Source organism: Heterodontus francisci, chromosome 10 (assembly GCF_036365525.1).
Source record: "Heterodontus francisci isolate sHetFra1 chromosome 10, sHetFra1.hap1, whole genome shotgun sequence".
Lineage (NCBI taxonomy): Eukaryota > Metazoa > Chordata > Chondrichthyes > Heterodontiformes > Heterodontidae > Heterodontus > Heterodontus francisci.
In genome coordinates this window covers 104,499,267-104,521,463 of record NC_090380.1, presented here as the reverse complement: position 1 = coordinate 104,521,463, position 22,197 = coordinate 104,499,267, and the positions used below count along the sequence as shown (strand labels likewise).

The 22,197-nt window shown below is 42.8% G+C and overlaps 1 protein-coding gene across 1 annotated transcript in view; it reads right to left on the bottom strand.

Annotated features, from left to right (window-relative positions):
• LOC137374699 (interferon-induced GTP-binding protein Mx3-like) overlaps nucleotides 1-22,197 on the bottom strand; it is a 108,171-nt gene that overhangs the window by 40,085 nt on the left and 45,889 nt on the right. Inside the window, exons 5-7 of the mRNA XM_068041220.1 lie at nucleotides 21,415-21,569; nucleotides 15,751-15,889; nucleotides 11,085-11,283 (exon numbers count right to left, since the gene is read on the bottom strand). Coding sequence (XP_067897321.1) covers nucleotides 11,085-11,283; nucleotides 15,751-15,889; nucleotides 21,415-21,569 — 493 coding nt within the window. The remainder of the gene's footprint in view (nucleotides 1-11,084; nucleotides 11,284-15,750; nucleotides 15,890-21,414; nucleotides 21,570-22,197) is intronic.

The window sequence follows — 22,197 nt, the reverse complement described above, 5'->3', positions numbered from 1 at the left end:
GGCTATGCTTAGGGTAGATAAGTCACATAATCTGGATGGCTTGCATCCCAGGTTGCTAAAGGAATTGGGATGGAGATAGCAGAAGGGCTTACCATAATCTTCCAATCTTCCCTGGATACGGGGGAGGTGCCAGACGATTGGACAGTGACAAATGTGACACCCTTTTTCAAGAAAAGATGTAAGAACAGTCCTAGTAACTACAGGCCTGTTAGTTTAACATCAGTGGTGCGTGAGGTTTTAGAAACAACAATCAAGGAAAATATCAATGGACACTTAGAGAGGTTTGAGTTAATTAAAGATAGCCCATGGATTTGTAAAAGGTAGATCATGCTTGACTAATCTAATTGAGTTTTTTGATGAAATAACAGAGAAGTTTGATGACAGGAATGCGGTGGATGTTCTTTACATGGATTTTAAGAAAGGGTTTGATAAGGTACCACATAAAAGGCTGGTTATAAAATTGAGGTTCATGAAATAGGAATGTCAGTGTCCAATAGTATAAAAAATTGGCTTAAGGACAGAAAACAAGTCGTAGTAATTGATTGTTTTTCAGACTGGAGGATGGTAGACAGTGGTGGTCCCCAAGGTCAGTGCCGGGACTACTTTTTTTTGATTATATATAAATGATTTGGATCTCGGAATACAGAGTAGAATCTCAAAATTTGCCAATGACACCAAACTTGGAGGTACGGCAACAGTGAGGATGGTATGAACTATCTGCAACAGGACATAGATAGGCTAGTGGAGTGGGAAGACAGGTGGCAGATGACATTTAATACTGACACATGTGAGGTGATGTATTTTGGCAGAAGGAATAGGGAGAGGCAATATATACTTAATGGCGCAATTCTAAAGAGTGTGCAGGAACAGAGGGCCCTGCGGATGCATGTGCATAGATCTTTGAAGGTGCCAGGACATAGTGAGAGAGTGGTTAGCAAAGCATATAGGATATAGGCTTCATAAATAGAGGTATTGAGTGAAAAAGCAGAGAGGTTACGCTGAACCTTTATAAAGGTCTGGTTAGGCCACAACTAGAGTATTGCAACCAGTTCTGGTCACCACACTTTAGGAAGGATGTGAGCATCCTTGAGAGGGTGCAGAGGTGATTTACCAGAATGGTTCCAGGGATGACGGATTTTAGCTACAAGGCTAGGTTGGAGAAGCTATGGTTGTTCTTCTTGGAGTAAAAGAGATTGAGGGGAAGTTTGATAGAGGTGTACAAGATTCTTTTTCTTCTTCTTCTTCGTCTTCCTTGTCTCGAGAGACAATGGGTAAGCGCCTGGAGGTGGTCAGTGATTTGTGAAGCAGCATCTGGAGTGGCTGTAAAGGTCAATTATAGAGTGACAGACTCTTCCACAGTTGATGCAGATAAAATTGGTTGTCGGGGCTGTTACACAGTTGGCTCTCTCCTTACACTTCTGTCTCTTTTCCTGCCAACTGCTAAGTCTCTTCGACTCACCTCTCTTTAGCCCCGCCTTTATGGCTGTCCGTCAGCTCTGGTGATCACTGGCAACTGACTCCCATGACTTGTGATCAATGTCACAGGACTTCATGTCGCGTTTGCAGACGTCTTTAAAGTGGAGACATGGATGGCCAGTGGGTCTGATACCAGTGACGAGTTCGCTGTACAATGTTGCCTTGCGGATCCTGCCATCTTCCATGTGGCTCACATGGCCAAGCCATCTCAAGCGCCATTGGGCTCAGTAGGGTGTATATGCTGGGGATGTTGGCCGCCTTGAGGACTTCTGTGTTGGAGATACGGTCCTGCCACCTGATGCCAAGGATTCTCTGGAGGCAGCGAAGATGGAATGAATTGAGATGTCGCTCTCGGCTGACATATGTTTAGTTTAGTTTAGAGATACAGCACTGAAACAGGCCCTTCGGCCCACCGAGTCTGTGCCGACCATCAACCACCCATTTATACTAATCCTACACTAATTCCATATTCCTACCACATCCCCACCTGTCCCTATATTTCCCTACCACCTACCTATACTAGGGGCAATTTATAATGGCCAATTAACCTTTAAACCTGCAAGTCTTTGGCATGTGGGAGGAAACCGGAGCACTCGGAGGAAACCCACGCAGACACAGGGAGAACTTGCAAACTCCACACAGGCAGTACCCAGAAGTGAACCCGGGTCGCTGGAGCTGTGAGGCTGCGGTGCTAACCACTGCGCCACTGTGCTGCCCATCATGTTGTCCAGGCCTCGCTGCCATAGAGCAAGGTACTGAGGACCCAGGCTTGATACACTCGGACTTTTGTGTTCCTTGTCAGTGCGCCATTTTCCCACACTCTCTTGGCCAGTCTGGACATAGCAGTGGAAGCCTTTCCCATGCGCTTGTTGATTTCTGCATCGAGAGACAGGTTACTGGTGATAGTTGAGTCTAGGTAGGTGAACTCTTGAACCACGTCCAGAGCATGGTTGCCGATATTGATGGATGGAGCATTTCTGACATCCTGTCCCATGATGTTCGTTTTCTTGAGGCTGCTGGTTAGGCCAAATTCGTTGCAGGCAGCCACAAACCTGTCGATGAGACTCTGCAGACACTCTTCTGTGTGAGATGTTAATGCAGCATCATCAGCAAAGAGGAGTTCCCTGATGAGGACTTTCCATACTTTGGTCTTCGCTCAAGGTTGAACAACCTGCCACCTTATCTTGTGCGGAGGAAAATTCCTTCTTCTGAAGACTTGAACGCATGTGAGAGCAGCAGGGAGAAGAAGGTCCCAAACAGTGTAGGTGGCTGTTTCACGCCACTCAGGATAGGAAAGCGGTCTGATGAGGCACCACTGTGCTGAATTGTGCCTTTTATATTGTCATGGAATGAGGTGATGATACTTAGTAGCTTTGGTGGACATCTGATCTTTGCTAGTAGTCTGAAGAGACCACGTCTGCTGACGATGTCAAAGGCTTTGGTGAGATCAATGAAAGCAACGTAGAGGGGCATCTGTTGTTTGCAGCATTTCTCCTGTAGCTGGCGAAGGGAGAACAGCATGTCAATGGTGGATCTCTCTGCTCGAAAGCCACACTGTGCCTCAGGGTAGACACGCTCAGCCAGCTTCTGGAGCCTGTTTAAAGCGACTCGAGTGAAGACTTTCCCCACTATGCTGAGCAGGGAGATTCCACGGTAGTTGTTGCAGTCACCGCGGTCACCCTTGTTCTTATCGAGGGTGATGATATTGGCATCGCGCATGTTCTTTGGTACTGCTCCCTCGTCCCAGCACAGGCAAAGCAGTTCGTACAGTGCTGAAAGTATAGCAGGCTTGGCACTCTTAATTATTTCAGGGGAAATGCCGTCCTTCCCAGGGGATTTTCCGCTGGCTAGAGAATCAATGTCATCACTGAGTTCCGATTTTGTTGGCTGTACATCCAGCTCATCCATGACTGGCAGAGACTGAGCTGCATTGAGGGTGGTCTCAGTGACAACATTTTCTCTGGAGTACAGTTCTATGTAGTGCTCCACCCAGCAGTCCATTTGCTTGCGTTGGTCAGTGATTATGTCCCCTGATTTAGATTTGAGGGGGGCGATCTCCTTGATGGTTGGCCCAAAAGCTCTCTTAATGCAATCATACATTCCTCTGATGTTTCTGGTGTCAGAGGCCAGCTGAATATGACTGCATAGGTGTTTCCAGTAGTCATTTGCGCAGCGCCTGGCTGTTCTTTGTGCAGTGTTTCTGGCTGCTTTAAGTGCTACGGATGTTAACTCGCTGGGGGCTACAAGATTACGGTTGGCTTAAATAAGTTAGACAAGGAAGAAGCGTATCCATTAACAAATGTTACAAGGACTAGGGGACACATTGAAAGTTTTGGACAAAAGATGCAGGAGGAATATGAGGAAGCACGGAAGCACTTTTTTTACACAGCGGGTGGTAATGAGTGTCAAGAAGGGTATTTCATAAGTGAGTGAATTTTAAGGTTTACTCTCTCAAGACTGGTTTTGTTTACATCTAGCAATTAATTGAAATTCCTGTTTCAGTTAAGAGTTAAGTTAGGTTTCTTGCAGTTTTAAACAGGGATATACTAACACTCAGAGTATCTGTAGCTAGTTTATTAAGCAGCTAACTTAAACTAGTTTCTGAGCTGTAGCAGAGCTTTCGCAGAGCTGACACAGCATTGTTTTCAGAGTATAAATTCAGGGACTCTTGTTTGCATTGAGTGCAGCTGGAGGGTACAGAGTGTTAAGAAGTGAGCTTGGTAATTGAGGGAGTTCGGTAAGGAGGGGAACTATAAATTAAGAAGAAAATAAATTTGAGTGCATCGAGTGTAAAGTGGGAGTTTGGTGTGTGAGGGAGGGGCTCCTTTCTTTCTTTCTTCTACCTTTTTTCAGCCTCGAGTAGCTGCCTGTCTCTTCGGTACAGGGGAAGAGGTTGATTGGTGAGTAACTAGTAAGTTATTTTACTTCTCATTGTAATAAAAAGTTTTTAAAGTTACGTTATAGCAAATCAACTCAGCCAAGTGGAATGTATATCCTGCGGTATGTGGGAAGTCATGGACGCACATGTCCTAGACGAACACATCTGCAGGAAGTGTCACCGGCTGCAGAAGCTTGAGCTCTGGGTTTCGTAACTCAAGGCGCGGCTGGAGTCACTGTTGTGCATCCATGAGGCAGAGGACTATGTGGCTAGCACTTTTAGGGAGGTGATCAACTGCAGGTTAGGAGCATGCAGGCAGAGAGGGAATGGGTAACCACCAGGCAGTATAAGAGAACCAGACAGGCAGTGCAGGAGTCCCCTGCATCTATCTTGCTTGCTAATCGGTTTTCCATTTTGGATACTGGTGAGAGCAATGGTTCCTCGGGGGAGACCAGCCAGAGCAAAGTCTGTGGCACCATGGGTGGCTCAGCTGCACAGGAAGGAAGGAGGAAGAGTGGAAGAGCAATAGTGATAGGGAACACAATAGTCAGGGGATCAGACAGGCGTTTCTGTGGCAGTAAATGTGACTCCAGGATGGTGTGTTGCCTCCCTGGTGCCAGGGTCAAGGATGTCGCGGAGCAGCTGCAGGACATCCTTCTGGGGGAGGGTGAACAGCCAGAGGTTGTGGTCCACATTGGTACCAATGACATAGGTAGGAAGAGGGATGAGGTCCTTAAAGCAGATTTTAGGGAATTAGGAAGGAAATTAAAAAGCAGGACCTCCAAAGCAGTAATCTCAGGATTACTCCCAGTGCCACGTGCTAGTGAGCATCGGAACAGGAGGATTGATCTATTGAACACGTGGTTGGAGAATTGGTGGAGGAGGGAGGGCATCAGATTTCTGAGGCAATGGAACCGGATCTGGGGCAGGTGGAACCTGCACAAGATGGGCGGGCTACACCTTAAAAGGATCGGAACTTATATCCTCTCAGCAAGATTTGCTAGTTCTGTTGGGGAGGGTTTAAACTAGCTTGTCAGGGGGATGGGAACATGAGGAGTAGCTCAAATTGGAAGGATGTCAAGTGGTAACAGGAGGTAGAAAAGTAGCAAGTGACATTAGAAGGCAGGCGAAATAAAGACGAGCATCAACTAGGCTTAGAATGCAGAATAATGTCAAGAAGACAAGGTTAAGGCGGGTTTTCTGACACAGTATGTAGACAGGCCAACCAGGGGCGATGCCACATTGGATTTGGTACTGGGTAATGAACCCGGCCAGGTGTTAGATTTAGATGTAGGTGAGCACTTTGGTGATAGTGATCACAATTCGGTTAGGTTTACCTTAGCAATGGGCAGGGACAGGTATATACCGCAGGGCAAGAATTATAGCTGGGGGAAAGGAAATTATGATGCGATTAGGCAAGATTTAGGATGCGTAGGATGGGGAAGGAAATTGCAGGTGATGGGCACAATCGAAATGTGGAGCTTATTCAAGGAGCAGCTACTGCGTGTCCTTGATAAGTATGTACCTATCAGGCAGGGAGGAAGTTGTCGAGCGAGGGAGCCGTGGTTTACTAAAGAAGTTGAAGCACTTGTCAAGAGGAAGAAGGCGGCTTATGTTAGGATGAGACGTGAAGGCTCAGTTAGGGCGCTGGAGAGTTACAAGCTAGCCAGGAAGGATCTAAAGGGAGAGCTAAGAAGAGCAAGGAGAGGACATGAGAAGTCATTGGCGGATAGGATCAAGGAAAACCCTAAGGCTTTCTATAGGTATATCAGGAATAAAAGAATGACTAGAGTTAGATTAGGTCCAATCAAGGATAGTAGTGGGAAGTTGTGTGTGGAATCAGAGGAGATAGGGGAAGCGTTAAATGAATATTTTTCGTTAGTATTTACAGTAGAGAAAGAAAATGTTGTCGAGGAGAATACTGAGATTCAGACCACTAGGCTAGATGGGATTGAGGTTCACAAGGAGGAGGTGTTAGCAATTTTGGGCCACTGCTGTTTGTCATTTTTATAAATGACCTGGATGAGGGTGTAGAAGGGTGGGTTAGTAAATTTGCGGATGACACGAAGGTCGGTGGAGTTGTGGATAGTGCCGAAGGATGTTGTAGGGTACAGAGGGACATAGATAGGCTGCAGAGCTGGGCTGAGAGATGGCAAATGGAGTTTAATGTGGAAAAGTGTGAGGTGATTCACTTTGGAAGGAGTAACAGGAATGTAGAGTACTGGGCTAATGGGAAGATTCTTGGTAGTGTAGATGAGCAGAGAGATCTTGGTGTCCAGGTACATAAATCCCTGAAAGTTGCTACCCAGGTTAATAGGGCTGTTAAGAAGGCATATGGTGTGTTAGCTTTTATTAGTAGGGGGATCGAGTTTCGGAGCCAAGAGGTCATGCTGCAGCTGTACAAAACTCTGGTGAGGCCGCACCTGGAGTATTGCGTGCAGTTCTGGTCACCGCATTATAGGAAGGATGTGGAAGCTTTGGAAAGGGTGCAGAAGAGATTTACTAGGATGTTGCCTGGTATGGAGGGAAGGTCTTACGAGGAAAGGCTGAGGGACTTGAGGTTGTTTTCGTTGGAGAGAAGGAGGAGGAGAGGTGACTTAATAGAGACGTATAAGATAATCAGAGGGTTAGATAGGGTGGATAGTGAGAGTCTTTTTCCTCGGATGGTGATGGCAAACACGAGGCGACATAGCTTTAAGTTGAGGGGGTGATAGATATAGGACAGATGTTAGAGGTAGTTTCTTTACTCAGAGAGTAGTAGGGGCGTGGAACGCCCTGCCTGCAACAGTAGTAGACTCGCCAACTTTAAGGGCATTTAAGTGGTCATTGGATAGACATATGGATGAAAATGGAATAGTGTAGGTCAGATGGTTTCACAGGTCGGCGCAACATCAAGGGCCGAAGGGCCTGTACTGCGCTGTAATGTTCTAATTCTAAAAAAAAAGGGCACTCTACCTGAATGCACACAGCATTCGCAACAAGGTAGATGATTTAAAGGCCCAAATAGAAGTAAATGAGTATGATCTAATTGCCATAATGGAAACGTGGCTACAGGGTGACCAAGACTGGTAACTGAATAGTCAAGAATATTCAACATTTAGAAAGGACAGGCAAAAAAGGAAAAGAAGATGGTGCTGCACTGATAATAAGGGATGGGATCAGTACATTAGTAAGGGAGGATTTCAGATTCGGAAGAACAAAATGTGGAATCTGTTTGGGTGGAGCGAAGAAACAGCAAGGGGCAGCAAACGTTGGTAGGTGTTGTTTATAGGCCACCAAACAGTAGTGGTAGTGTGGGGCATGGTATTAATCAGGAGATTAGAGAAGCATGTGGCATGAGTATTACTGTAATCATGGGTGACCACCATTGGCATATAGATTGGGTAAACATAATGAGCACTAATGCTGTGGAGAATAAGTTTCTGGAGTGTGTTAGGGATGGTTTTCTAGAGCAGTATGTTGAGGAACCAACTAGAGAACAGTCTATTTTAGATTTAGTTTTATATAATGAGAAAGGGCTAATGAATAATTTTGTTGTAAAAGAACCTTTAGCGATGAGTGAACATAATATGATAACATTTTACATTATGTTTGAAAGTGAGGTAATTCAATCTGAAGCCAGGGTGTTAAATTTAAGCAAAGGAAATTATGAAGGTTTGAGGGGCAAATTGGCTGAGGTGATTGGGAAAATACATTAAAAAGTATGACAGTACAGAGGCAATGGATAGTCTTTAAAGAAATATTACATAGTTTACAGCAACTATACATTCCTTCAAGGCACAAAAACCCCAAAAGTAAAGGTAGTCAACGGTGGATAACAAAGGAAGTTAAGGATTGTATAAGATTAAAAGAAAAGACTTATAAAGTTGCCAGAAATAGTAGTAAAACTGAGGATTGGGAGGATTTTAGAATACAGCAAAGGAGGACGAAGAAACTGATAAAGAAAGGGAGAATAGAATATGAATGCAAGCTAGCAAAAATTATAGAAAACGGACTGTAAAAGCTTCTACAGGTAAATAAAAAGGAAACGTTTGGCTAAGACAAATGTGGGTCCATTACAGGCAGAGTCAGGAGAATTTATAATGGGGAATAAAGAAATGGCAGAGAAGCTAAATGATTAATTTGTGTCTGTCTTCACTGAGGAAGATGCAAGAAATCTCTCAGAATTGGAGATCCAAGGGATTAAGGGGAATGAGGAATTGAAGGAAATTAGTATTAGTAAGAAGGTTGTATTGGAGAAATTAATGGGGCTGAAGGCTGATAAGTCCCCAGGACCTGATATTCTACATCCCAGAGTGTTGAAAGAGGTAACGATGGAAATAGTGGATGCATTGGTGATCATCTTCCGAAATCTATAGATTCTGGAGCGGTTCCTGCAGATTAGAAGGTCGCAAATGTCACCCTACTATTTAAGAAGGGAGGGAGAGAGAAAACAGGGAATTACAGACCTGTTAGCCTTATATCAGTCATTGGGAAAATGCTAGAATCTATTCTAAAGGATGTGATAAATGGACACTTGGATAATAATGATCTGATTGGGCATAGTCAACATGGATTTATGAATGGGAAATCATGTTTGATGAACCTGTTGGAGTTTTTTGAGGATGTTACTAACAGAATTGATAAAGGGGACGTGGTATACTTGGATTTTCAGAAGGCTTTTGATAAAGTCTCCCACACGAGGTTGGCTAGCAAAGTTAAAGCACATGGGATAGGAGGTAATATACAGGCGTGAATTAAGGATTGGTTAACAGGCAGAAAGCAGAGAGTAGGAATAAATGGGTCATTTTCGTGTTGGCAGGCTGTAACTAGTGGGGTATCACAGGGATCAGTGCTCGAGCTCCAGCTGTTCAGAATATATATCAATGATTTGGATGTGGGGACCAAATGTAATATTTCCAAGTTCGCGGATGACACAAGACTAGGTGGGAATGTGTATTGTGAGGAAGATGCAAAGTGGCTTCAGTAGGATTCGGACAGACTTAGTGAGTGGGCAAGAATGGGGCAGATGGAATATAATGTGGAAAAATGTGGTAGGAGGAATAGAGGTGCAGAGTATTTCTTAAATGCTAAGAGATTAGAAAGTAGATGTACAAAAGGGACCTTGGTGTCCTTGTCAATAAGTCACTGAAAGCTAACATGCAGGTGCATCAAACAAATAAGAATCCTAATGGTTAAGAAGGTTAGCCTTTATCTCAAGAGGTTTTGAGTACAGAAGTAGTGAAGTCTTGCTTCAATTGTATGGAACCTTGGTTAGACCACACTTGGTTTGGTCCCCTTACCTTAGGGAGGATATTATTGTCATAGAGAGAGTGCAACGAAAGTTCATCAGACTTGTTCCCGGGATGGTGGGGCTATCCTATGAAGAGAGATTGGGAAAACTGGGCCTGTATTCTCTAGAGTTTTGAAGAATGAGAGGTGATCTCATTGAAACCTACAAAATACATAAAGGGATAGACAGGGTAGATGCAGCTAAGATATTTCCCCTCGTTGGCAAGTCTAGAACCAGGGGACACAATTTCAAAATAAGGGGGAAGCCACTTAGGACAGAGAAATTTCTTTACGCAGAGGGTTGTGAATCTTTGTAATTCTCTACCCCAGAGGGCTGTGGAAGCTCATTGAGTATGTTTAAAGCAGAGATTGACTGATTTCTAAATAAAAATGACATAAGGGGATATGAGGATAGTGCAGAAAAAAGGCATTGAAGTAGATGATCAGCTAATATCATATTGAATGGTGGGGCAGGCTCAATGGGCTGAAGGGCATACTCCTGCCCCTATGTTCCTATGCCCCTAATGATCTGGAACTCGCTGCCCACAAGGGTGATGGAAGTGGAGACAACCAATGACTTCAAGAGGAAGTTGAATGGCCATTTGAGAGGAATAACGTTGCACGGCTATGGAGATCGAGCGGGGGAGTGGGACTGATTGGATAGCTCTGTGGAGAGCCGGCATGGACTCGATGGGCCGAATGGCCGTCTTTTGTGCTACCAATGACTCTATGACTCTATCATTAGTCTAATAATCCGACGAACACTTTGAAAATTATCATGATAGATAAACATAGGAAAAAGCTATAGAAAGGGAGTTCTTCCCAAGTCCAATGAATGACACACATTAATGGCCATATATATCGCACATACATTGTTGTCAATTTCTCAGCTGTTGGTGATGACACTTCTGCTCTTAACACTTGTTTCAAAGTATGTGATTGTCACACTTCACCAATAACAGATCGTGCAATCTTTAGGTAAAACTGTGCAAGTTTTTGGATAAATATTAACATTCTTTAAGTTACTTTAGGTTATGCTGGAGAAATGACCTCAAATGTTCACAATGGCTTAGTATGGCTAAATCCTAATATCTTAACATTCTTCCACACTCGTACTATTCCACACTTTTGACCTCAAAATCATTGAATGTTTCAGTATTTTTAGATCAACGTATGCAGTGAAATCAATCACTAGTCTGACTAATAATCTGATGAACACTTTGAAATGAAGATTACCATGACAGATAAACATAGGAAAAAGCTATAGAAAGGGAATAGTTCCAAAGTCCAATGAATGACATTAATGAGATCAAAAAATATTTAAAAATTTCACACACAAAAATGATAAAATTGAAGCAACAAAGTGTGGAAAGGGCTGTAAGTAAATCGGGGTCAAAAGTTGAAGCGTTAGAAAGGACAATGAGAGGAAATTAATTGGAAGAAAATCTTCACACATTACCTAAAGTGTTCATGGTCTTCAAAAAATGCCTTCTCTTGTTCAGTTGCCTCATCCAGTGTCAGTTGGTCATTGATGTCCTTTTGTCCACGGCACTTGACAATCATGTAACCTTTCCTCAGTTCCACGACTATGTTCCGTACAATGTCAACCACATTCACCTCTGTTCCTTTATCAACCAGGTCAGGTTTCGTTAAAATGCCTTCAGATTTAAAATAAAGGCAAAATAAATTCACTGGTCTGTGTCATTTCTCTTTAAACAATTGAAAATTGAATTGAATTTGGTGAGAGTGTGAATTTGGTGAGGGAAGATTTCACTGCAGAGGGGAGAAAGTGCTACTTTTAGCCTCCAATACTTAGCTCGTGTTAGCTTGAAGCAGTAAGTATTTAACATTTTTATCCAATGTTTTATTGCTTAGTGTGTAGTGTAGTAAGTTAGTGTGTTGAAAAAGAAAAGACTTACAACAAACTAAAAGGTAGATCTAAATAATATGAATAATCTAGACGAAGATAGGTTGTGTGCCTGGACTGTATTATCTGAGAGTTTGTGGACAGTGAGACTGTCTCGAGCGAAGACATCTGCAGTAGATTTCACAATCTCAAATCTTTCCGGCTCAGTCATTGAGCTGGAGTGTGAGTTGTAGACACTTTGACACATAAAGGATGGGGAGAAGTATTTGGACTGTTTGCTGCAAGACCTTGGTCACACCTCGTCGAGAGGAGCAGATTCAGAACGGGTTTGGTGTGACCAATAGTGTGCAGAGTAAGGGGAACCTCGGTGAGATAGAGAACAAAGATCTGCAGAAATCGATCCTACCCAACAGGCATTTCTACCTGTGAGGATAAAGATAAAGATGTCGAAAGGACAGCCCACATTGCGTACCGTAGCACCTTGGAGCAGGCAGCTGCCAAAGGCAGGAGGAGGAGGAGGGAAAGTGTAAAGTGGTAGTTGTAGGGGATTCAACAATTAGGGAGACAGATAACATCCTCTATAAGCAGGATTGAGAGTCCCACATGGTATGCTGCCTATCTGGTGCCAGAGTGTGTGACAGCATGAACCTGCTTGAAAGGATATTGGATAGGAAGGGGGAGAATCCAGTAGTTAGTGTTCAATGTTGGGACTGGCAATATAAGGAACAATAGACAAGAGGTCCTTTTTCAAAAGTACAGGAACTAGGAGCCAAATTAAAGAATGGGAACTCAAGGGGTATAATCTATGGATTATTACCTGAGCCATGTGCAAATTGGTGCAGGGATACTCAAATTTGAGAGGTGAATACATGGTTGAAGGAGGGGTGTGGGAAAGAAGGGTTCCATTTCATGGGACACTGGCACCAGTATTGGGTCATCAAGGAACTGTACCATTGAGACGGGCTTCAATTGGACTGGACTGGGGCCAGGGACCAAGTGGAAAGGATAAAGAGGATGGTAACAAGGACCTTAAACTAGCAAATGGGAAGTGGGGAAAACTCAGGTGGAAAAGGTATAAATAATAGTGCAATACCAGCGAAATGGAAGAGAGTAGGATAACAGTCAGAAATTGTGTGTTAGGTACTACAGGTAATGGGAAAAGTAAAAGATGTAAAGTAGTTACAGGAGAGAGAAAACAAGAAACATGTGAGCAAAACATTAGAACAGAAGGACAGATTACGGTGTGTCATCCAAATGAAGTGTTCTTTAAACAAATGCATGGAGTAAAAGGAACAAATGAAATGAATTGCAGGCACAAATTCAACTTGAAGGCTATGACATGGTAACTTACTAAGAGACAGTTGCACGGCAGTCAGGACTGGGAACTAAATGTACCAGGTTTTAAGGTCTACAGGAAAAATTTAGAAAATGGCAGAGGAGGAGCAGCCTTGGTGGTTAGGGATGAAATGATAGAAGATAGGAGAGAAACTAGGCAGTGGAGAATTTATGTGTAGAATTACCAAAGACAAAAGGAGTTAAGACTGTGATGGGAGTTGTGGTATCAGCCCCCTGGTAACAGCTGTCAAGTTGTAGATTAGACAAGCATGTAGCAAAGGCAGAGTGGTTTGAATGGGGGATTTTAACTTTGATATAGATTGGGATAAGCAGACTTGCACGAATGTGTCCGGGATAGTTTTCTGTGGCAATATGTCCTAGAATCAACAAGGGCAAATTCCACATTAAATTTATTAATGAGTAATCAGCCAGATTTATTTAGCAGCCTAACGGTGCATAAATATTTACCGAATAGCGATCATATGATCAAGTTCAATGCAATGCTTGAAAAGGAAAAATGCGAAACTTCTAAAAAGATTCTAGATTTAGGTAAGGCTAACTTCAGCACAATGAGACAGACTGTGCACAGTAAACTGGGCAAACTTGTTAATGGGTAAAACAGCAGAAGATCAGTGGGAGATGTTCAATAAAGAATTTAATGTGATACGGAACTACTTTATACCCCTAAGGGGCAAGAGTTCTACTTGCTAAAAAAGACAACCGTGGACTAATCAAGAGGTAAGAGACAACATAAAACTAAAAGAAAAAGTATACAAAAATGCAAAAAATGTCAGATTCCCAGCGAATGGGAGATATTCAAAGAGCAGTGAAGGGGGACAGAACAGGTAGTAAGAGCTACAAAAAGGGAGCATGAAATGAAACTTCCAAGGGATAGTGAAATCTTTTTGCAATTATGTTAGGAAAACGAGGGTGGTCAGGAGCAACGTGGGCTCCTTGAAAACTAATGATAGTGATATTGTGAATGATAAATAAGGAATGTTGAATGATTACAGTTTTTTATTCTTTTATGGGATGTGGGCATCAGCAACAAGGTCAGCATTTGTTGCCCATTCCTAATTTCCCTTGACAACTGAGTGGCTTGCTAGATCATTTCAGAGGGCAGTTAAGAGTCAACCACATTACTGTGGGTCTGGAGTCACATGTAGGCCAGACCAGGTACAGGCCAGGATGGCAGATTTCCACATTAGTGAACCAGATGGATTTTTACAACAATCAATGATTGTTTCATGGCTAGCTTTCAATTCCAGATTTTCTTTTATTAATTAATTGCATTTAAATTCTACCAGCTAGCATGCTGGGATTTGAACCCATGCCCTCATGTCATTAGCCTGGACCTCTGGATTACTAGTCCAGTAACATTACCATTACGCCACCATCTCCCCTGTCAGTATTTACAGTAGAGCAAGTCAGCATGCTGGACTTCCCAAGTAAACCCGTATTGAATCATGAGCAGGGACGCATCAAAATGAACATAAGCAAAGTAAGAGAAATGAAGAAAATAATGGCTCTCAAGAGTGACAAATCCCCAGGACTAGGGATTTAAAGGAAGTAGGTGAAAACATTGCAGATGCCCTAAATAATATTCCCTTTAAGCTGTGCTAGTGTGTGGCCACACAGCAATTGGGAATATATCGCACTGGGAACAAACAGGCCACACACACGCAACATTCCCTTTAAGATGTGCACAAGTGCAGCTGCGTGCCAACCTTAAAGAGACCACACAATGCAACAAGCTGGCTGGCACAACAAATAGATGTTAGAGGGAACATTTATGCTCACTATAATCTTCCAAAATTCTCTCGATTTGGGAATAGTTCCTTTTGATTGGAAAATTACACATGTCACATTGCTAATTAAGAAAGGTGAGAGAGGGAATTATAGACCAGTTACGAGAGTTCATAATTAAGGTTAAGGTGACTGAACACCTTAAAACTTTTCAGCTGATCAGAGTTAGCATGAATTTGTAAAGAGTAGTCATGCCTGAAGAAACTGATTATTTTTTTGAAGAGATGACTGAAGTAGTGGACCTGTTAAGGAAAGTGGCGATAGTCCTTACTGTCCTACCCTGGGTGGCACCACAGATATACCTGTACAAGCCATAGACTGAGTCCTTGAGAAGGGCCAGGTCTTGGCACTTCTGACATTTAGAGGCTCTGTACCCAGGCCAGTTGATCCTTTAAGTTGATGTCCTCCTAGCTAGTGGATCAAGACGCGGCTTTTGGAAGACCATCCAGGAAACCTCAACATTAGGCTGGTACCTGGGCACACTGGTTCCTGGCGTAGCTTCTGGCCATTATGGGGTCTCCAGCTGAAGTCATTGCGGGTGTTCACCAGCAAAGCCACCAATTGTCAGGGCCATGGTTTTTTCACCTATAATAATCACTCTCATATTCCCCACCTTCAGTCAGCCACTGCACTTTGAGGGATCAGAAATAAAACATGGGGAGAGTTACAGGCTCAAGACAAATTCTTCTCCATTGGCATATACAACTGACACAGCAACATGCTGCTTTAATGAACCATTTGGAATGTGTTATCTTTCTGCAAAATTCTTCCTACCACCTGAGACAAGCACATATTACTGGACGGTAATATCTAACAGTCTTCCAGAGCAAATACAAATCAGCCACTGTAAGTGAGGATGTGTCATAAGATATAGATGAAGAAACCATTTGGCCCATCTTTGGTCACTCATGCAGGTAGAATCTACAATCTCCCAGCATAGCATTTATTGCCCAAATTCTTCAAAAAGGATCTTGATATATCAGACTGGGATGCCCAGACACTAAACATTCTTTCACAATTTCTTTGGATCTTCTCTTTACCCAAACAATAATGGTAAGATTTTTCTCTTTAGCAGCAAGCTTCATAGTTTCCCACTCCTTAGTTGATATGTAATTACCCAGAGTTCTCTCTCCAGAAGGGTCCACTTCCTGAGCCATTTTCAGAGCTTCTGTGGTTGCTATGTCAACATTGCATGGCACAACCACAAGGTTAATTGTTTCTTGCCTTTGAATAAATGTCTTAATGAGTCTCTTAATCTGAAATGAAACACAGATCACATAACTGCAGAATCAAAGAAAGGTTGGTGCCAATTTATGAGCATAATTATAACACAAGAACACAAGAAATAGGAGCAGGAGTAGACCATATGGCCCATCGAGCCTGCTCTGCCATTCAAAACGGTCGTGGCCGATCTTAGGATTCAACTACATTTTCCCACCCGCTTGCCAAATCCTTGATTCCCTGAGACCCCAAAAATCTGTCTATCCCAGCCTTAAATGTATTCAATGATGGAGCATACACAACCCTCTGGGGTAGAGAATTCAAAAATTCACAACCCTTTGAGTGAAGTAATTTCTCCTCACCTCAGTCTTAAATGATCAGCCCCTTATCCTGAGACTGTGCCCCTGTGTTTTAGATTCCCCGACCAGCGGAAATAATATCTCAGTGTCTACCCTAACCAGCCCCTTTAGAATCTTATATGTTTCAATTAGATCATCTCTCATTCTTCTAAACTCCAGAGAATACAGGCCCAATTAACTTAGTCTCTCATCAAAGGACAGCCCCTCATCCCAGGGACCAATCTAGTGAACCTTCGCTGCACCGTCTCATACGAACAAATGAATTAGGAGCAGAAGTAGGCCACTCGGCCCTTCGAGTCTGCTCAGCCATTCAATAAGTTCATGCCTGAACTGATTACTCCACATTTCCTCCTACACCCGATAACCTTTTCCCCCCTTACTTATCAAGAATCGATTTACTTCTACCTTAAAAATGTTTAAAGATGCTGCTTCCACTGCCTTTTGAGGAAGAGAATTCCAAAGACACATGTCCCTCTGAGAAAATAAATTTCTCCTCATCTCCGTCTTAAATGGGCGACCCCTTATTTTTAAACAGTGATCCCCAGTTTAGGTTCTCCCACAGGGGGAAACGTCCTTTCCATATCCACCCTGTCAAAATCCCTCAGGATCTTATACGTTTCAATCAAGTCACCTCTTACTCTTCTAAATTCCAGAAGATACAAGCCTAGCCTGTCCAATCTTTCCTCATAAGACAGCTTGCCCATTCCAGGTATTCGTCTAGTAAACCTTCTCTGTACTGCCTCCAAAGCATTTACATCCTTCCTTATATAAGGAGACCAGTACTGTACACAATACTCCAGATGTGGTCTCACCAATGCCCTGTATAGCTGAAGCATAACCTCCCTACTTTTGTACTCAATTCCCTTTGCAATAAACGATAACATTCTATTAGCTTTCCTAATTACGTGCTGTACCTGCATACTAACCTTTTGTGATTCATGTACTATGACACCCAGATCCCTCTGCATCTCAGAGTTCTGCAATCTCTCACCATTTAGATAATATGCTTCTTTTTTATTCTTCCTGCCAAAGTGGACAATTTCCCACTTTCCCACATTACACTCCATTTGCCAGGTCTTTGCCCACTCACTTAACCTATCTATATCTCTTTGTAGGCCCCTTATGCCCTTTTTACAAGTTACTGTCCTTCCTATCTTTGTGTCATCAGCAAATTTAACAATCAATAATACCTTTTGTCCCTTCATTTAAGTGATTTATATAAATTGTAAAATGTTGAGGCCCTGTGGCACACCACTCGTTACATCTTGCCAACCAGAAAATGACCCATTTATGCTTACTTTCTGTTTCCTGTTAGCTAGCCAATCTTCTATCCATGCCAATATGTTACCCCCCTACACCATGAGCTTTTATTTTTTGCAGTAATCTTTGATGTGGTACATTATCAAATGCCTTCTGGAAATCTAAGTACAATACATCCACCGGTTCTCCTTTATCCACAGAACATGTAACTCCCTCAAAGAACTCCAATAAATTGGTTAAACATGATTTTCCTTTCACATAACCATGTTGACTCTGCCTGATTACCTTCAATTTTTCTAAATGTCCTTCTATAACGTCTGTAATGATTGCTTCTAACATTTTCCCGAAGATAGATGTTAAGCTAACTGGCCTGTAGTTTCCTGCTTTCTGTCTCCCTCCCTTTTTGAATAAAGGAGATTCATTCGCTATTTTCCAATCTAATGGAACCTTCCCCAAATCTAGGGAATTTTGGAAAATTAAAACTAACGGATCAACTATCTAACTAGCCACTTCTTTTAACACCATAGGATGAAGTCCATCAGGACCCGGAGACATGTCAGCCTGCAGCTCCAAGAATTTGTTCAGTACCACTTCCTGGTGATTGTAATTTTCTTGAGTTCCTTCCATTTCCTGACTTACAGCTAACACTAGGATGTTACTTATATCCTCAATAGTGAAGACCAATGCAAAATACCTGTTCAATTCATCTTCCATCTTATTATCCATTATTAATTCCCCAGACTCATTTTCTATAGGATCAACTCTCACTTTGTTAACGCTTTTCTTTTTTAAATATCTATAGAAACTCTTACTATCTGTCTTTATATTTCGAGCTAGCTTTCTCTCATACTCTAATTTTACCTTCCTTATCAATCATTTAGTCATTCTTTGCTGTTTTTTATATTCTGTCCAACGCAAGTATATCCTTTCTTAAATGTGGAGACCAAAACTGCACACAGTATTCCAGATGTGGTCTCACCAAAACCCTGTACAATTGTAGCAATACTTCCTTATTCCTGTACATGCCATAAGTCTTCCTAATTGCTTGTTGTACCTGCATGTTAGCTTTCTGTGTTCCTTGTACAGGCACACCCAAGACTCTGAACATCAGCATTTACAAGTTGAACACCTTTCAAAAAATATTCTGCTTTGCTATTCTTACGACCAAAGTGCATAACTTCACATTTCCCTAAATTATACTGCATCTTCCATCTTGTTGCCCACTCACTTAACCTGAAAAGGAAGGGAGGCAGAAAGTAGGAAACTATAGACCAGCTAGTTTAACATCTGTCATTGGGAAATTGTTAGAATCCATTATTAAGGAAGTAATAACATGACATTTAGAAAGTCAAAACGCAATCCATCAGAGTCAGCATGGCTTTATAAAGGGTAAATCGTGTTTGACTAATTTGCTAGAGTTCTTCGAAGATGTAACAAGCAAAGTAGATAATGGGGATCCTGTAGATGTAGTATATCGGGACTTCCAGAAGGCATTTGATAAGGTGCCACACAAAAGGTTAATACACGAGGTAAGATCACCTGGGGTTAGGGGCAATTTATTAACTTGAATAGAGGATTGGCTTATAGAAAAGAGAGTCGGAATAAATGGGTCTTTTTCTGGTTGGCAAGATGTAACTAGTGGGGTGCCACAAGGTTCAGTCCTCGGTCCCCAACTATTTACAATCTATATTACTGATTTGGATGCAGGGCTAGAAGGTACTATAGCCAAATTTGCAGATGACACTAAAATAGGTGGGATAGTAAGTTGCAATAAAGAAATAAGAAATTTATAAATGGATATCGGTAGGTTAGGTGAATGGGCCAAAATTTGGCAGATGGAGTTTAACGTGGATAAGTGTGAGGTTATCCAATTGGTCGGAAGAATAGAAAGGCAGATTATTATCTAAATGGAGAGAAACTTCATAGTGCTTTGGTGCAGAGGGATCTGGGTGCCCTCATGCATGAATCGCAGAAAACTAGTATGCAGTTACAGCAGGTAATAAGGAAGGCAAATGGAATTTTGGCATTTATTGCTAAAGGAATAGAGTATAAAAGTAGGGAAGTGATGCTGCAATTGTACAAGGCATTGGTGAGACCGCATACAGTTTTGGTCCCCTTACTTGAGGAGGGATGTAGTTGCATTGGAGGCAGTTCAGAGCAGGTTCACTAGATTGATTCCAGAGATGAGGGGTTTGTCTTATGAAGAGGGATTGAGCAGTTTAGGCCTTTACTCTCTCGCATTTAGAAGAATGAGAGGAGATCTAATTGAGGTATATAAGATGATTAAGGGGATTGACAAAGTAGACGTAGAGAGGATGTTTCCTCTAGGTCATAGTTTTAGATAAGGGGTAGCAGATTTAAAACAAAGATGAGGAGAAATTACTTCTCTCAAAGGGTCGTCAGTCTGTGGAATTCACTACCCCAGAGTGTGGTGGATGCCAGGACATTGAGTAAATTTAAGGAGGAGATAGACAGATTTTTAATAGTAATGGGTTGAAGGGTTATGGAGAATGGGCAGGAAAGTGGAGTTGAGGCCGAGATGAGATCAGCCATGATCGTATTGAATGCTTGAGGGGCTGAATTGCCTACTCCTGCTCCTAGTTCTTATATTCTTATATGACAATCAACTCCACATAAAAGTGCAATGAACAACAAAGCAAGTGTCATTTTTGTTTTGCAGAGAATAAGATTTACTCTTTGCAAAAGTAGACCCAGGAGCATTTTGATGCTATTTTAAGAATTTGTAGAGATATGTAAATATTCTTATACATTGCAATGGTCTGGAAAATGATTGCAGTATTTGTTAACAAGTCTCAGTAAATGTGAGACATTTATATATATGTATATCTAAATACAGTATAAAGAGAAGACAGACTTGCATTTATATAGCACTGAGGATGTCCCAAATTGCTTTACAGCCAATAAAGTGCTATTGAAGTGAGGTCACACTTCTCAGGCTGAATTTTGTTGAGGTCCCGACGTCGGGATTTGTAGTGGGGGTGGGGGGAGTCCGGAAGATCGCACCGGCAGCAGCCTGCCACAGAGCCCGATGCTGGGAGAGCTGTGTCCGATCCTCCCGGTGGTGATGTGTCTCCGTGGCGGTCCCCCCGCTGCTGGGCCTTGGGAGACAACTTTACATATGTATATTAAGCACATGAATAAATTTAAATCAAATTGACACCAATCTTACCAGCTGCCTGGGATCTTCTGTGCGGTGGCCGGTACTCACGTGCCTTCACTTTCCCGGCCAGGGAAAACTGGTGCCACCGAGATGGAGAAGCGGGGTACTTAGGTTTTTTAGTGCAGTGGGGGGGAGGGGGCAGGGTACAGGGTCCAATCAGCATGTGTAGTGTAGGGGAGAGGTGAAGGGCTGACCTCTACACTTTGAACAGTTGTGGGGGGTTAGATCAAATCTTCCAGGTAAGTGTTTGTGGGGGGTGGCAGGGGGGAAGAGACCAACTATCACAAGTAAGTGTTATTGGGTGGGGGGGGGGGTGTGGGGGGAAGGGGTAATTTTTTTTGTGGTGTACTGGGGGCTTTAAATATTTAAATTCAGCCGCAGTTCTGGCTGCCCTTTCAAAATGGCGGCAATGCCTGTGCAGAGGCAGCTGACGCCATTGCCGGCATCGAAGAGCCGGCACCCAACACGTGATTGGGGTGGGCGGCCCGACTGGCATATTATCCTTAGCTGCCACATGTTAGATTGCGGCAGCACGCGGCACGCATTTGTGGACGGCCATTTTCTTTGCCCACCACCCGCTCCTGGTGGCAGAAACATTAAATCCAGTCCGTAATGTGGGAATCATGGCAGCCAATTTGTGCACATCAAGGCTTCACAAACAGCAATGAGATAATTTTGTTGGGACATTTTCCTATAAATGCAAGTTGTTGCTCGAAAACAATTCCTTGTTTAACAGATTGAAAAGAAGGCCTGTTTGTACCTGGTCTCCGATATTAAGCGGCTGGTTTCCAACTGCTACTCTGGCTATTCCTGGCAAGTCTATGAGGGTCAGGTCGGGGACATTGGCGGATTCAATTTCAAGACTGATTAATTCACAGCTGATTCCCAGTCCTTGTCCTGCGATTATGTTTTGGGCTGAAAAGATGTCACATTCATAAGCAACTGGATTAGACACCATAATTAGGCACACTAAATTGTATAGTGAATAATTGGTGCAGCTTAAAAAGGAAGCAGGCTCAAGTATATTGTCTCTGATGCACATTACAATCTCTTCTTCAGCTGTGTACACCCAGCTGGATGCCCTGAACTCATTTTGTGTCAGTCACCCAACTGGTCGCGTCTACTGATGTCACTAAACATTCAATGCATTGAGCAAAAAATAAGGAATAGATATCTGCAGCACTATACTTCATAGAATCATAGCAAATTTAAGGCGCAGAAAGAGGCCACTTGGCCCATCGTGTCTGTGCCGTCCGCCAAACAATCTACCTATTCTAATCCCACCTTCCAGCATTTGGTCTGTAGCCCTGCAGATTACGGCACTTGAGGTCCATATCCAGACTCCTTTTGAATGAGTTGAGGGTTTCTGTCTCTACTACCCTTTTAGGCATTGGGTTTCAGAGCCTCACCACCCTCTGGGTGAAAAAGGTTTTCCTCATCTCCCCTCTAATTTTTCTACCAATCACTTAAAACTATGCCCCCTCGTCACTGATCTCTCTGCTAAGGTGAGTAGGCCCTTCACCTCCACTTTATCCAGGCCCCT